At 46.5% G+C, this 17805-nt stretch overlaps 1 protein-coding gene across 4 annotated transcripts; it reads right to left on the reverse strand.

Annotated features, from left to right (window-relative positions):
* Positions 1–1145: 1145 nt before the first annotated feature.
* PLEKHS1 (pleckstrin homology domain containing S1) lies at positions 1146–17365 on the reverse strand. 4 transcript variants are annotated; one of them, XM_072131233.1, is made up of 17 exons: positions 17264–17365; positions 10928–10978; positions 10323–10387; positions 9791–9909; positions 9404–9538; positions 8243–8309; positions 8113–8166; positions 7903–7968; positions 6186–6293; positions 5667–5786; positions 5295–5396; positions 5112–5197; positions 4956–5024; positions 4225–4326; positions 2987–3122; positions 2306–2406; positions 1146–1861 (listed from the first exon to the last, which is right to left on the reverse strand). In XM_072131233.1, exons 1-16 carry the CDS (start codon positions 17310–17312, stop codon positions 2332–2334), a joined length of 1404 nt encoding a protein of 467 aa, XP_071987334.1. In that variant the 5' UTR covers positions 17313–17365; the 3' UTR covers positions 1146–1861; positions 2306–2331. The 4 variants fall into 4 exon arrangements, with proteins under 4 accessions (XP_071987334.1, XP_071987332.1, XP_071987335.1 ...); XM_072131231.1 differs by having other exon boundaries at positions 4905–5024; XM_072131234.1 differs by lacking the exon at positions 17264–17365 and adding an exon at positions 17069–17239 and having other exon boundaries at positions 4905–5024.
* Between the last annotated feature and the right edge of the window lie 440 nt (positions 17366–17805).

The following is a 17805-nucleotide window of genomic DNA, read 5'->3' on the forward strand; positions in this document are numbered from 1 at the left end:
CTAAAGTGGACTGTCATGTTGGGAGTTCTGCTCCCTGCACTATTTCACGTCTGAATGTGGTTGTGTGTGTGCTAGTAGTAGCCACCAGCAGCATTGGAAATTCTAAATATAAAATAAGTTCAAATATAAATCTGTGTGACAACGCTGCCGTGCAGGTGACTTCTCCCTGTCACATGGATTCCTGGGGAATAGAAAACTGCCATTTAAAAAAACACAAAATCCACATACTGTAAATACAGGCAGTCCCCGGGTGACATACAAGATAGGGTCTGTAGGTTTGTTCTTAAGTTGAATTTGTATGTAAGTCGGAACCGTATACTTTATCATTGTAATCCCAGCCAGAACTTTTTTGGTCTCTGTGACAATTGGATTTTAAAAATGTTGGGTTGTCAATATTAACACTAAAGCTTCATTACAGACACCTGTGATAACTGTTATAGTTTATTGTAGCCTAGGACTAAAGTACAATAAATTACCAATATCCAGAGGTCCCTTTTGTAACTAGGGGTCGTATGTAAGTAGAGTGTTCTTAAGTAGGGGACCGCCTGTAGGTGTAAGCAGAGGCACCTAATTTTACCACCAAAAAATGGGAAAAACCTATTGACTCGAGTATAAGCTTAGGGTAGGAAATGCATTGGTCATAGCCCCCTGTGGTGTATAGCCAGCCCCCTGGAGTACTTGCCATTCCTATGCCCTGGGCAGGTCCTCTTCTTTTTTCATGTGGGATGGCTCCGTGAGTACTGCCCGGCTGGCGCACAAACTATATCAGTTGATGCACATTAAGAAAGAGGAGCTGACTGGGGTGTCAAAACGGCGAGGACTCAGTTTATTTTATTTTTTTTTGTATACCCAAGTATAAGCCGAGTGGGGAATTTTCAGCATAAAAATTGTGTTGAAAAACTGAGCTCATACTCGAGTATATGTGATAATGTGGGCAGGTTAGATGCTATTGGTGGGCTCGGGTATGTAGCCTGGCATTTGGTATCTGCCCACTTCTGCAGTGCTGGAGGATAATGAGGTAACCTAAATACAGTCATGTTCTGGTCCTGGATTATCCCTCTAAACTTCATGTGCAGAAGGGATCTGATTCAACCTAAAGTGTTGGTGTGTGTGTGTATGTCGCCATCTAGAGGACACAACACATGTTACAGTGTTACACGTTATCTGTTACTTTATTGCAGGGTTAATGTACATATTTACAGTAGATACATAATATACAAAGGTTAACCATTTACATTCTGAGTACCGTATATAAATTTAAGTGCACTTTACCCATCTGCTACCCCTCCAGATCCAGAACATATCATAATCCACCTCTTACAAAGTCCTCGATATAACAGATAAAGGGGACTTTACTGTGCGCATCTATTTGTTAGGTTACAGTTGTAAGACTACAACTCCCAGCATGTCTGGGGGGAGGGGAGGTGCTGACTTACTGTGCTGAGGTTAGTGGCTGTACACATGTGCGTAAAATGAAAATCCTGCAGTTAAGCAGATTATGGATTATCAGATGTCATTTTGTGCTATCTTTAATTCCTCTGAAGGGGATGACTCTACCCCTTCCCCCGATTATGTTATAGCAGAGTGATCCCCCAACCCTATGTAGTGATTATGGCTGAGGATACATTATAACATATCTATACATTGATATTAGTCTATAGAACATACATGTGTATGTACACGTGATGGGCATAGGCGCCCTGTACTCTCTGTGCAAAATGTGGGCCCAGCACATGATCACAGGTAGGTACATTCATCTGGTCTTTACAATTGACCTTACATATTTCTGGGATCTACCAGCACGGTATACTGTGTATACTATATATGTGTCCGGTGTCTGTAATATCTGATGATCCGGCTCCTATGGAGACAAAAACATGATAATATAGAGGGAGCAATGATGTCACTTCTGTTACATATACATTTATCATAGTGTGGAGTAACTAATGCAGATGTTTCCCTTTGCAGTCAGTGATGCAAGTATTGTGCTTGCGCTGGGGTTGCCTTGGTATCTAACTGCTCTGTACATGCACTTCCTGTCACGTGATCAATGACAGGAAGTTGCTGCAGAGTCGGATCCAGAGCAAGCGGGATATGTACATGCACAATAAGTTTTTTTTCATTTGAGATTTTAGTCCTAATATTTAAGAACTTTGACTACGTAGACTAATGGAGAGCAGTGCGCTAGGGAATGCTCGGATTGATACATTTCTTAGTGTATGACCACACTGTAAGATTGGCAGCTCTGGACCTCCCCATATTTACGGGGGTTACTATACACCATCTGTGAGTTGTGATCATTCACCTTTCTTCCTGCAGGAGGCGCTGTCATCATGACTGGTCACAGCTGCAGCCTTCCTGGTGGAATACTGCGGCGCTCTTGTTCCGTTTCAGCTTTAGTGTCACCTGGGAAGAGCAGAACACGGTAGGTAAGTGTTTCTGACCTCTGATCTATATGCAGCCCAGTCATTGGAGTGTCACAGCTTTGTCACTTACATGACACACACACACACACACACACACGTTTTTGCAACAAAAACATGGTGTGCCCCGAAATGCGAAAACCATGTGAACCGTTGAATAGATCCTTTAAACCCCTTTGTGTATGATCAGTTTATCACTTCTAGCTGTCAGTGAATGTATTGGTCATTTCCAGAGGCTTTAAATCTCCTCACAGCTGGGGGTTTGTTACAGTGTAAGCAGAACCCTCAGCACTGTACATGTCACTCCGGCCCAGAATCTTCAATATGTAATGTAGAGTAATGTATATAGCTGTGTATTAAAGGGGTTGTCCCAGGATTCTATGTCCTCTCCTATTGGCAGGATAAGGGATTACATGATGATCAATTGGGATACAACCCCTTTCAGCTGAGCAGCCATTCATAGCTGTGCCCTATATGAGCAGAGCGTATCATGTGACTAATATCGCCATATGTGGTCCTGGTGTCACCCATGCACTAGACATAGGGGGGGGGGGGGGTCTTACCTCTTTGGTTATGCAATTCTCCAACATCTGGTGGAAGAAGTCTTTACTTCCCGGACGGATTTCGTTAATGGACTCAATGTGGTCACCATGATGGAACAAGCAGCCGATGTGCGTCGGACCCTTCCACTTGGAAACACTGCGAGGTGAGAGGGTATACAATGTCAGGTACTGGGGTACGGCGGCTAGGGCTGGAGTAGGCCCAAATGGGAACTGCATATGGGCAGTACTATTATACAGAGACTCATACAGTTTATAGCATATGGTTACTATATATTGTTGTATTATATGCTCTATGCACTATGTCCGGTAGTATTATACAGGGTCTGTAGTTCATATATAACAGGGTTATTATACGTGCACTATGTCTGGTACTATTATACAGGGACCTCAGTTCATAGTGTTGTACACGCAGTAGTATAGCAGTGTTACTACTGGACATACAGCACATGTAATATTATACAGGTAGCTTGGTTCATACTGTTCTACATGCAGTTATATAGCAGTGTTATTATATGTGCACTTCATACAGTTGTACATGCAGTAATATAGCTGGGTTATTAAACCGTATGTTCGCTATATCCGGTAGTATTATACAGGGAACTCGGTTCATACTGTATATAGCAGTGTTATTATATGTTCACTTAATATAGCGGGGTATTACATGTGCACTATGTCCGTTAGTATTATACAGGCATCTCAGTTCATACATAGCAGTTTTATTATATGTGCACTATGTCTGGTAGTATTACACAGGGAGCTCAGTTCATACTGTTGTACATACAGTAATATAGCGGGGTATAATATGTGCACTATGTCCAGTAGATTTGTATAAGGGACCTCAGCAATCTGTGCACTGTGTCCAGTAGGATTATACAGGGAGCTTGGTAAATACATAGCAGTGTTATTATACATGCGGTAGTATTATACTAGGGAGCTCAGTTCATAGTGTTATACATGCAGTAATATAGCAGTGTTATTATATGTGCACTATATTCTGTAGTATTATACAGGTAGCTTGGTTCATATTATATGTGCACGATGTTCGGTATATTATTCGGGAGCTCAGTTCATACTGTTGCACATGCTGTAATATAGCGGGATTATTATATGTGCGCCATGTCTGATGCTATTATTTGATAGTTTTATGTGGACATAGCATGGCCTTTGTTTGCAGGATTTGGGAACAGTAACCCTGTACAGAGCCCCATCTGACTACTCCTTGTATAACTCCAGCTCACCACAAGCGCTCCCCGATCTCCTGGATCCCCATATATCGCTGCAGGTCTTCTGTAGGCACTGTCACACTTGTAGACACCAGACCCCCTTCACTGCTTTGTTCACTGGCACAAAGAAAAGCGGAAAATTTGTAATGAGTACAATATCCTCCTATTCCTCTCCGTCCCACATCACTGCACATCAATACAAGGCACATGCTGCACCCTTACTGGCTTTACAGCAGCCACCTGACACTAAGGACTGTAGCTGTAAACTAGAGCAGTAAAGTGCATTGAGCAGGAAAACTGAGTGACAGACTCCTGTATCTGACTAGATGAGGGGCATTCACCCAGCTTTCCTGAGGCTAGCAGCATAGATGAGCAGTGGTCACCCACCTTTCCTGAGTTTAGTAGCATAGATGAACAGCTGTCACCCAGCTTTCCTGAGGTTAGCAGCATAGGTGAGCAGCGGTCACCCAGCTTTCCTGAGGGTAGCAGCGTAGATGAGCAGCGGTCACCCAGCTTTCTTATGGGTTAGCAGCATAGATGAGCAGCGGTCACCCAGCTTTCTTAGGGGTTAGCAGCATAGATGAGCAGCGGTCACCCAGCTTTCCTGAGGGTGGCAGCATAGATGAGCAGTGGTCACCCAGCTTTCCTGAGGATAGCAGGGTGTCATTAGTAGAGGGTGGAGGTGTGAGACTTACTACATCATTCTGAGAATTTGAGCTTTCCGCAGCTGGCTTCCCTTGAAGTACCTGCTTTTTGGGGTAACAGGGGGATTCCGCGGCGGCTTGGTGGGCACGTGACTGGGCTCATCCACCGATCTGAGAGTGAGAACATACACGCAGCCGATTACAGAGAGTGCGGATTATGCACCGGACATTATCAGAGTATAACGTTGCGCTTCTTACATGGACGCCATATCCTGGTACACCTCATCCTCCAGGTCGCTGGTCTCCTCCTGCTCCGAGGACAAGTCTTGTGATTCTGCCATTTTCTGTGCAGGAGAACAGGAACACAGTGAGACCCTCCCCATCAGTCATGTATGGATTATTTATGGGGGTATCCCTTTAAGCCCTGGCTATGGCCCTTACCATGGCTATGGAGCGGGGGGTGTCGTAGAGGCTATACTCGGGTTCACTTTCATACGCCGGATCAGTCATCTCATCGCTGAACCTTCGGCGCTCTGGATCGCTCTGTGAACGGAATATAGAAGATTTAAGCAACACTACAGACAAAACTAAAAGGAATCTCCACCTCTCCATTGGGGTCCGTACTAAGTTCTGATACAGAGCTCCAAATCCTCAGCAGTTAATAGTCACTGGTAAAGACCACATTGAGTATACGGAATGCAGTATGAGCTCCCTCTAGTGGTGGCTGGTATAATGCTGTTCTCGGTCTATGCAGTGGGTTTGAAGCTCTGTCTCAGTACAACATGTGTCCTGGGGCATTGTGGGTACCGTTACCTGCAGCAGAGCTGCCGCTGAATGTCGTCTCGCTTCTTGGTGCTCACAAGGAGGTATGTCTGGTAGGATCTGGCTGCAAGTTCCTGACATCTTGTAGTCCTTTCTTTTGCAGGATGCATCCTAGATAAGTACAGGACAGCAGCACATTATATGTCGGCATTATGGCCAAACGTAATCACTGTGCACAAAATACACTGAGGAGTAGTTTAGTGTGAGGAAAAGCTACAATACTGGAATAAAAATCCATATATCACAGTCCTGCTGCTACACAAAGGTCTGATTACACATCTCTCCAGGGACAATAACTAACACTGGCTGCAGAGAGCACAGCAGTGTGAGGACACACCCCCACTGAACTTGGAAAAGCTTCAATCATTGAATATGAATCCATATTTCACAGTCCTGCAGCTACATACACAGTGATATGATTACACATCTCTCCTGGGACAATACCTAACACTGGCTGCAGTCTGTATGATCACCCCTGCTGACAGGTTCCCTAGTGTGCACCGGACTCACCTTCTCCTCTATGGACGTCTCGTGTCTCAGCTCTTTGTACTCATTGAGGGTCAGCGGGTTCTTTTTGCATCCCTCGGGGTCGGTGTGGGATCTCTGCCTGTTCAGGTCCTGCACACAAAACATCTGTGATTGCATTTTATAGCGGTATAACATACAGACTGTATGGAGGTATGTGCATGCTGTATATGCTGGTCATAGTTCTCTACCGTGATATTTGTAAATTGTATAGCAGTATTTTTATGCACTTTATACAGTGATGTTTAGGCTGCATACAGACACATGTATGGGGGACGTATATACAGCCGATATAGGTCCCCCATACACTTCTATGGGCTCAGGCGACACCGTACCGCTCCGTACCCGGGAAAAGATAGGACATGTCCTATCTTTTCCCCTAATACGGCGCTGTGCGCCATTTATCCCTATGGAGAGGGGCGGGGGTGAGCAGCGCTCTCCCCCTCCTCCTCTCCCCGCTCGCTGCCGTATGCTTAAAGTGTATATATGTCACTATATGGCAATACTATTCATCCAGTATATGGCAGTTATATGCAGTCACTATATGGCAATACTATTCATCCAGTATTTGGCGGTTATATGCAGTCACTATATGGCAACAGTATTCATCCAGTATATGGCAGTTATATGCAGTCACTATATTGCAGTACTAGTTATGCGGCACATGATGGTTATATGAAGTCGCTATATGTCCGGTTATATGTAGTCATTATATGGCAGTTATATGCAGTCACTATAGGACGGTACTAGTTATGTGGTATACAGCTGTTATATGCAGTCAGTATATAGCAGTACTAGTAATGCGGTATATGGCAGCTATATGCAGTCACTATAGGACAGTACTAGTTATGTGGTATACAGCTGTTATATGCAGTCAGTATATAGCAGTACTAGTAATGTGGTATATGGCAGTTATATGCAGTCACTATAGGACGGTACTAGTTATGTGGTATACAGCTGTTATATGCAGTCAGTATATAGCAGTACTAGTAATGTGGTATATGGCAGTTATATGCAGTCAGTATATAGCAGTACTAGTAATGTGGTATATGGCAGTTATATGCAGTCACTATAGGACGGTACTAGTTATGTGGTATACAGCTGTTATATGCAGTCAGTATATAGCAGTACTAGTAATGTGGTATATGGCAGTTATATGCAGTCAGTATATAGCAGTACTAGTAATGTGGTATATGGCAGTTATATGCAGTCACTATAGGACGGTACTAGTTATGTGGTATACAGCTGTTATATGCAGTCAGTATATAGCAGTACTAGTAATGCGGTATATGGCAGCTATATGCAGTCACTATATGGCAGTACTGGTTATGTAATATCCTGTTGTTATATGCAGTCATTATATGGCAGTACTGGGTATGCAGTATACAGTTGTTATTTGCAGTCACTATATGTCCGGTTATAAGCAGTCACTATATGGCGGTTATATGCAGTCAGTATATGGCGGTACTAGTTATGTGGTATGCAGCTTTTATAAGCAGTCAGTATATGGCAGAACTAGTTATGCGGTATATGGCTGTTATTTGCAGTCAGTATATAGCAGTACTACTTATGCGGTATATGGCGGTTATATGCAGTCAGTATATAGCAGTACTACTTATGCGGTATACGGTTGTTATGTTCAGTCACTATATGCCAGCACTAGTCCTGCTTCCCACAGAAGTGTCGTCACAGTGTGTCTTACCTCCTCTAACACCGTTTCCGTGTGGGGATAATCTTCTGGGTAAGATTTAGGTCTCATCACTTCATCCTGTTGTAATAAATAAAGCAGGACGTGTCTGTGAATGGGCAGCGGCAGGAAGACGGAAAACAATAAGGGATTGTCTGCAGCAGCCTCCTCACTATGGCACCAGTTCATTACCTGCCCCATGTGCTCCCCTAGGGGGCATCTTACCTGATTTTTTATGACTTGATGGAGGCTTACAGGTGAGCTTATTGGTTTGTCAACCTTAAACAAGAATATATAGGGTTAGATATGGAATATCTGCACCAGGGACACAGGGTCACAGTAGAGGGGGACTTACCGTCACAGTCGGGCGGGTCTTCACCCAGGCCTCTCTGATATGTTTCTCCCATTCTGCAATGTTTTCTCTGTAAGACACAAGGAAGACAATGTAAGAAGCATAATTTGACGAATTTGGCAAGCTCTGCGTAATCTGTGTGCACTATATAAATAAAGAAATTATTATAATTCATACATCGCAGTTAAGATTTAAGTAATATAAAAGCTGGGGGTTTGCTACAATTGTATCCAGCGAGTAACTTTTTGTTTTACTAAAACATTAGAACACTGTAACTGAACGGTTTACATTGTAACTTTTATGAGATTTGCGCTGCTGATTTAGTTTACAGGGGATAGGACAGATCGGAGATAACTATAACAGATCAAAGCCAGAGTAAAAGTAAATACAAACAGTTAATAACTTTTATTATGAGTGTAGTGGGCATGCTCTGTGACCTGTGCAGGGGTCATTGTACAGGGAGGGAGAGGCGGTGTTGGAACTATCACTTATAGACTTCTATAGGAGTGTATAGTGGGCACGCTTGGTGACCTGTGCAGGGAGAGGGGCTGTGAAATTGCCTATAGAGTTCATAGGAGAGTGAAGTGGGCATGCTCTGTCACCTGTGCAGGAGAGGAGGGGAGCTGTGGCATCACCTATAGACTTCTATGGGAGAGTATAGTGGGCATGCTCTTTCAAGTGTGCAGGGGGGAAGCGGGGGCTTGTGATATCACCTATAGACTTCTATGGGAGAGTGTAGTGGGCATGCTCTGTCACCTGTGCAGGAGAGGAGGGGAGCTGTGGCATCACCTATAGACTTCTATAGGAGAGTATAGTGGGCATGCTCTGTGACCTGTGCAGGAGAGGAGGGGAGCTGTGGCATCACCTATAGACTTCTATAGGAGAGTATAGTGGGCATGCTCTGTGACCTGTGCAGGAGAGGAGGGGAGCTGTGGCATCACCCTTAGACTTCTATAGGAGAGTATAGTGGACATGCTCTGTCACCTGTGCAGGTAGAGGGGAGCCATGTTGAATGGTGAGTGCAGTGTTATATAAAGGTGTCAACTTCAGTGTAATGCACAGATAGTGAAGTGATCTCTACAGAACAGCCTGCAAGTGTAACGTGTGCAAGATGTGAGATAAGACCTAGGTTGGGGGACCCTCCCCATGTGACCCTGCACTTACGGCTTTTCATCCACCAGGTAGAAGCCGCGCTTGTCGGTCTTTATGTACAGGATGTTGTTGGGGGAGATGCTGAAGATGCGGGTGATTGTGGAGACCCTCTCCATGGTGTCGCTTCCCACTTCTATGGATTTTATACTGTAACAGAACAGAAGTTTCTAGGGTTACACGTGATATAAAAACCCAACTTTCCCCGGAGCTGATGATTATCCAGCTTAGTCCAGCTTCTGTAGATTCCAGAATTGGACGTGGCCCTGACTCCTCATTCCGCCTGCTATATATTAGAGATACAGCATTACAATGGACCAGTACTCTGTTTTGGATGATAGATGGGGTCTAGAGCTGGGGGTCCCCCTATATAACCTATAGGGTTCCCGAACATATACTCACTCGCTCATGGGAATCTCTCCCTTCCACTCCTCGGACACGCCATTGTAGGCATAGTAGCGCAGGACGTAACTGTTGTCCCCAATCTTGCACAGCTTCATTAATCGCGCTTTCCACGATGCCTGAAATAAAATTAGACGACACTTCACATCTGTTTTTCTTCACTACTGACGCTTTCCTAGATCTCTTCACAAAGCTGAGGGTTTGGTACAATTGTATCTAGTCTACAAAATCTGTGCATTGAACCACCCACATTGGTTCTTCTGAATAGCAGCAATTGTAGTCAACCAGAACCCAGAGCACAGCAGTGTAAGGTGTATGTACACATCTCTCCCGGGACAATAAAAAACGCTGGCTGCAAAGAGCACAGAGCACAGCAGGGTGAGGTGTATTTACATAAATAACAATATAACAACAATAAATAATGCTGGCTGCAGTCTGTAGGGTCATGCCTGCTGACATGACCAATCTACATTCTAAATCGGCCGTAATATGGAATGATACAGTATTTTGCTGCACTGGTCTTGGATTTTACCCTTTTGTTAAAGATGTAGGGAGGTGGAGACTTGATGAGACATCCTTGTTTAATGATCTTCTCATCTGCAAAGAAATCACAAGTGGTGAGTCTATACATCTTCATCATAGTCTCATCCTCATAGTACCCTGAAGACACGGATGATGGGAGTGATTCACTGTATAATAGAGGCTTTAGATTGTAAGCTCCTGGGGTTAGAGATGATGGGAGTGATACATTGTATGACAGAGGCTTTAGATTGTAAGCTCCTGGGATCAGAGATGATGGGAGTGATACACTATGATAGAGGCTTTAGATTGTAAACTCCTGGGGTCAGGGATGATGGGAGTGATACATTGTGAGCTCCTGGGCTCACAGGAAAGCAGCTTGTGTTTTCTTATTCTGTAGAAAGATCAGGGGTAGATAACTGCAGGAATGTGTTACACGATCTCTAATTTTACTGAAACTTGTCAGGTCACCTTGTTATGCAGGTGAACCAGAAGGGTTTGGGTTGCACTGCCCTCTCCTGTTTTCGGACATGAAAGGGTCAATGTCTCAGGTGATACAATATGCTTATACGTCTCTCCACAATATATGGTGACAGTGATGGGATATCAGGTACCTACCTGCCTCAGAGCTCCTCCTCCTGGGGGCCATTGTGAACCAGCTCCGTCTGTCTGCAGAGAAAGAATGTTATTGGTTATGGGAGGCCGAAACTCGGAATCACTGTGTTATAGGGCATGCGAATGTAGCTGTGGCTTTTAATCCCTGGGGTATAGCTATAGGACAGTGGTGGCGAACCTATGGCACTGGTGCCAGAGGCGGCACTCGGAGCCCTTTCTGTGGGCACCCAGGCCATCACCCCAGCATGAAGTTCACCAGACAGGACTCAAAGAATCTTCCTACAGAATCTTCCTACAATGATGGGCGAATTTGCCCTCCTCCTTTCAACTGCGTTGGTGTCCTGAGGAGGCTGAACGATTGAAAGTTGTCAAAGAACAAGGAGAATAAATTACTTTTTAAATTGCTGTGCTGGCACTTTGCTATAAATAAGTGGCTTTTGGTTGAAGTTTAGGCACTCGGGCTCTAAAAGGTTCGCCATCACTGCTATAGGAGGTGCAGAGGTAGCCCTGGCATCTGGTCACTGGGGGTATATCTATAGGAGGTAGCCCTGGCATCTGGTCACTGGGGGTATATCTATAGGAGGTAGCCCTGGCATCTAATCCCTGGGGTATAGCTATAGGAGGTGCAGAGGTAGCCCTGGCATCTGGTCCCTGGGGTATAGGTATAGGAGGTGCAGAGGTAGCGCTGGTATATGGTCCCTGGGGTATAGGTATAGGAGGTGCAGAGGTAGCGCTGGCATCTGGTCCCTGGTGGTATATCTATAGGAGGTGCGGAGGATGCCCTGGTATATGGTCCCTGGTGGTATATCTATAGGAGGTGCAGAGGTAGCACTGGCATCTGGTCCCTGGGGTATAGGTATAGGCGGTGCAGAGGTAGCCCTTGGATATGGTCCCTGGTGGTATATCTATAGGAGGTGCAGAGGTAGCCCTGGCATCTGGTCCCTGGGGTTTAGCTATAGGAGGTGCAGAGGTAGCCCTGGCATCTGGTCCCTGGGGTTTAGCTATAGGAGGAGCAGAGGTAGCCCTGGCATCTGGTACCTGGGGTATAGCTATAGGAGGTAGCCCTGGCATGTGGTCCCTGGGGTATAGCTATAGGAGGTGCAGAGGTAGCCCTGGCATGTGGTCCCTGGGGTATAGCTATAGGAGGTGCAGAGGTAGCCCTGGTATCTGGTCCCTGGGGTATAGCTATAGGAGGTGCAGAGGAAGCCCTGGCATCTGGTCCCTGGGGTATAGCTATAGGAGGTGCAGAGGTAGCCCTGGCATCTGGTCCCTGGGGTATAGCTATAGGAGGTGCAGAGGTAGCCCTGGCATCTGGTCCCTGGTGGTATATCTATAGGAGGTGCAGAGGTAGCCCTGGCATCTGGTCCCTGGGGTATAGCTATGGGAGGTGCAGAGGTAATCCTGGCATCTGGTCCCTGGGGTATAGCTATAGGAGGGGCAGAGGTAGCCCTGGCATCTGGTCCCTGGTGGTATATCTATAGGAGGTGCAGAGGTAGCCCTGGCATCTGGTCCCTGGGGTATAGCTATAGAAGGTAGCCCAGGCATCTAATCCCTGGGGTATAGCTATAGGAGGTGCAGAGGTAGCCCTGGCATCTGGTCCCTGGGGTATAGCTATAGAAGGTAGCCCAGGCATCTAATCCCTGGGGTATAGCTATAGGAGGTGCAGAGGTAGCCCTGGCATCTGGACTCTATAGAACCTGTGCTGTATAAGAATACACCAGACTGATAAGTGCCACCCTGATGCCCGTGTAGCCCAGGAGATATCGACCAATCCAATTTTATGCTGAAACAAGTGAACATCGTTCTGCACGAACTATTGTCAAACCAGAAAGGCGACTCTTTCTTCCAAGATTGAAATGAGCTTCCCTGTCGGTAGGCGGTGCCTGGAACCATCTACACCCTCCATAAATATACTGCTGGGGCCCCGCTCATGCCACTATGTAGCTCTCACTCTGTGACATTTCACAAGATCAGCATGTCCTGAAATACTCTGTGCTGCTTGGTAACTTCCATCCTCTGACCTTTTCTGTGTAAATTGTCTGGTGCTTGAGATTTCTCTATATATCCCAATATTCATAACCTATGCAAATACATTACAACCCCTCAATCCTTTTATACATAGGGCACAACAACCCCCATCATGACCCAAACATTGGACATAGCTATAATACAATCCTATTATACTCTATACATAGAGCACTAAAACCCCCAACATGACCTGAACACTGGACAGGTCCATAATACAATCCTGTTATACTCTACTGAGAACACTATATAACGCCTAACAAGACCGAAACAGAAACTACAACCCTCAACATGACCTGAACACTGGACAAGTCCAAAATACAATCCTGTCATACTCTCTACTGAGAACACTATATAACCCCTAACATGACCCGACCAGAAACTACAACCCTCAACATGACCTGATCACTGGACAAGTCCATAATACAATCCTGTTATACTCTCTACTGAGAACACTATATAACCCCTAACATGACCCGACCAGAAACTACAACCCTCAACATGACCTGAACACTGGACATGTCCATAATACAATCCTAATATAATTTATGCTTGGAGCACTACAACCCCCATAATGACCCAAACCTTGGACTTAACAGTAATGCAATCTTATTCTACTATATAAATAGAGCACTACAACCCCCAACATGACCTGAATACTGCACAGGTCCATAATACAATCCTATTATACTCTATACCTATAGCACTATAACCCCCAACATGACCCGAGCATATTACAATCCTATTTTACATAGAGCACTACAACCAACATTAGCTGAACACTAGACAGGTCCATAATACAATCCTATTTTACTCTGTACTTGGAGCACTACAACCCCCAACATGACCCGACCATGATGCAATCTGTTATATTCTATACATATAGAACTACAACACCCAGAATGGCCTGAACGCTGGACATAGCTGTAATACAATCTTATTATACTCTATACATAGAACACTACAACCCCCAACATGCCCTGACCAGGACCACAGTACAATCTTGTTTTACATGTTATTTTCCTATTCTGATGACACAATCTGTAAGTTTTGCTAAGTTACATATTTTGTTATATAACACGTCCATCCGGGGCCTCCTCTGGTATCTCTCGGGGTTAACCCTTATTTAACCACGTAGATTCTTCTTCACTTTCACTACAATACTAGCCTTTTATTTTGTATTGTATATATTTGAGGGCAGGGCTTAAGATCTACCATTGGGGAAGATTAATATTATGTAATAGCCACCTGGTGGGGGGGGGGGGCATTTAAATAAAACATTTCCTAAAGAGTCTGAACTCATACAGACTGCACTCATGCTCGTTGTGATGCAGCTTTTACGTGATTTTTTTTTTTTAAGCCAAAAAAGTCACAGAAAGTTGATGATGTATCTACCCCACTGTCTACAATCTGGTGGCTTGAGAGGAGCCGACCCAAAGCTTATGTTTGGGTTCGGGCGACTGGGACATATTGCCAGATTGGTTGCCGAATGGCTGTTTTCTTGGAGTACTTTGCTTCATGATATTGTGACAGAATTGTGGCACAGCAATCATAATGCAAGCACGACACAAAACTGGCGCAAACACTTAGTAAATACATGGGCAAGATCCAAAGACACTTTTTTTTTTCAGTGCAAACTTAAAAGCTGGGGCACACATAATGGTATACCTGGGCCAAAAAGTAAAAAAAATGCAAAAGAAAAAAAAAGTTAAAAACAAAAACCAAAAAAACTGTTAGAAAGCAGAACTGACAGTGATTCTGTCCCCGGGGCTTGTGTATAGGGCTATTTATTGAGTCTCTATTGTCCTGTCAAAGTTGGCGGAGAACAGAAGTTCTAAGAACTTTACCTCATCCACTTGTACAACAAGTTGTAGTGCAGCAGGGGTTAACAAAGCATCATCAGTACATGGGGGGATTAAACAGTCCTCCTGTTTCCTTCTGTACCCATGTGCTGAGGACCCTCACAACCCCGCTCCTGACCTTGAGTGCCGAGGACCCTTACAACCCTCCTCCTGTCCCCACGTGATGAGGTCTCTCACAACCCTCCTCCTGTCCCCATGTGCTGAGGACCCTCACAACCCTCCTGTCCCCGAGTGCTGAAGACCCTCACAACCCTCCTCCTGTCCCCAGGTGCTGAGGACCCTCACAACCCTCCTCCTGTCCCCAGGTGCTGAGGACCCTCACAACCCTCCTCCTGTCCCCAGGTGCTGAGGACCCTCACAACCCTCCTCCTGTCCCCAGGTGCTGAGGACCCTCACAACCCTCCTCCTGTCCCCAGGTGCTGAGGACCCTCACAACCCTCCTCCTGTCCCCAGGTGCTGAGGACCCTCACAACCCTCCTCCTGTCCCCAGGTGCTGAGGACCCTCACAACCCTCCTCCTGTCCCCAGGTGCTGAGGACCCTCACAACCCTCCTCCTGTCCCCAGGTGCTGAGGACCCTCACAACCCTCCTCCTGTCCCCAGGTGCTGAGGACCCTCACAATCCCCCTCCTGTCCCCGAGTGCTGAGGACCCTCACAATCCCCCTCCTGTCCCCTGAGTGCTGAGGACCCTCACAACCTTCCTCCTGTCCCATGTGCTGAAGACCCTCACAACCCTCCTCCTGTCCCCAGGTGCTAGGACCCTCACAACCCTCCTCCTGTCCCCAGGTGCTGAAGACCCTCACAACCCTCCTCCTGTCCCCAGGTGCTGAGGACCCTCACAACCCTCCTCCTGTCCCCGAGTGCTGAGGACCCTCACAACCCTCCTCCTGTCCCCGAGTGCTGAAGACCCTCACAACCCTCCTCCTGTCCCCAGGTGCTAAGGACCCTCACAACCCCCTCCTGTTCCCATGTGCTAAGGACCCTCACAACCCTCCTCCTGTCCCCGAGTGCTGAAGACCCTCACAACCCTCCTGTCCCCATGTGCTGAAGACCCTCACAACCCTCCTTCTGTCCCCATGTGCTGAAGACCCTCACAACCCTCCTCCTGTCCCCGAGTGCTGAAGACCCTCACAACCCTCCTGTCCCCGAGTGCTGAAGACCCTCACAACCCTCCTGTCCCCATGTGCTGAAGACCCTCACAACCCTCCTTCTGTCCCCATGTGCTGAGGACCCTCACAACCCTCCTCCTGTCCCCAGGTGCTAAGGACCCTCACAACCCTCCTCCTGTCCCCGAGTGCTGAAGACCCTCACAACCCTCCTCCTGTCCCCGAGTGCTGAAGACCCTCACAACCCTCCTCCTGTTCCCAGATGCTAAGGACCCTCACAACCCTCCTCCTGTCCCCAGGTGCTAAGGACCCTCACAACCCTCCTCCTGTCCCCGAGTGCTGAAGACCCTCACAACCCTCCTGTCCCCATGTGCTGAAGACCCTCATAACCCTCCTCCTGTCCCATGTGCTGAAGACCCTCATAACCCTCCTCCTGTCCCTGAGTGCTGAAGACCCTCACAACCCTCCTCCTGTCCCCAGGTGCTAAGGACCCTCACAACCCTCCTCCTGTCCCCGAGTGCTGAAGACCCTCACAACCCTCCTGTCCCATGTGCTGAAGACCCTCATAACCCTCCTCCTGCAGAATGCGATGTTATTACATGAAAATGCATTATTAGTAACTTCCTTCTAGTTTTCCCATATTTGCCAGATATGACCCGCAGGACTGGTGAGCAAAGTGCAGGTCCTAAAAGCACATGACCTGGAGAGTACAGAGTGCAGATGGTAATGTTCCTTACCTGATATTTAACCCTTTGGAGCTAGGACTGTCTCCCATGGGACTGCTCCCCCCTCCATGTTGGGTCTGGGGTTGCAGCTAAATCAGAATCATTGTGGTCAGCACCTACCTGTCCCTGGGTACATCCTGTAATACACCTGCAGCGGAGGCTATAGCCACGCTAATGTCAGTAGGTGGTCTGTCCCTTTACATACTAGTTGTATGCCTAGGGACACTTACCGGTCATGATTAGGCAGCAGAGCTTTTTCTCTTGGGTCTCGTAGGCTGCATGCAGAACCTTCCGTCTACCTCTGTGTGACCTGGGGAAGTTTAGGGAAAGAATACCCCTATACTGTGTCTTTTCCTGGTCACCCACATAGTAACCCTTCTGTTACCTGACACCGAGTACCTGCCCCGGCTTCCTATACGGTACTTACAGGTGAGTTGCTGTAGGTGAGTGATCTCAGGTCGCTCCTTCCCTGTACTCAGCTATTTGTATCTTCTGCTGCCTGAAATCTGATCTTTCCCGGGAATTCCCCCCGTGTGAGCGCTGCTGCGTCCAGGGGAATTTCTACTCGCACTGAGCCCCTGGACAGGAGGGGAAAATACAAAATCTCAGGAGAAGCTCTTACCTGTACGGGAGGGGGAAGGACGGCGCCACTTCCTGGAGATCAGATCCATCCCAGAGGCAAAGAGATCATCATAGGATGAGAGGAGACGAGATCCCTCCTGTGTGGACCCCGCACCATGTACCAGCCATCACCTCACAGCAACTTAAATAAAAGTATTGGGGGTGCGGCCAAAAAGAGTGAAAATAATTGCCACATTTTTTATGATGTCTTATTTATTGCTACAGGTCATTGGGTACATGTGGAATCTTAATGGAGTTAAACTCCAATATAAAGAGAATATAAGGAAACCTGTCATCAGCTGTGACCATACAGACAGCAGCCAATGCTATATAATGTCCATACAATATATAATAACTGCACTCCTCTGCTGTCTGACCTCATGTCTCTATGAACCCACCATATATATTGTGACCTCACCTCGTGTCTCCATCTACCCCCCATATAGATTGTGACCTCACCTCGTGTCTCCATCCACCCCCCATATAGATTGTGACCTCACCTCATGTCTCCATCTACCCCCCATATAGATTGTGACCTCACCT

The sequence above is a fragment of the Engystomops pustulosus genome, chromosome 11 (assembly GCF_040894005.1).
Source record: "Engystomops pustulosus chromosome 11, aEngPut4.maternal, whole genome shotgun sequence".
Taxonomy (NCBI): Eukaryota; Metazoa; Chordata; class Amphibia; order Anura; family Leptodactylidae; genus Engystomops; species Engystomops pustulosus.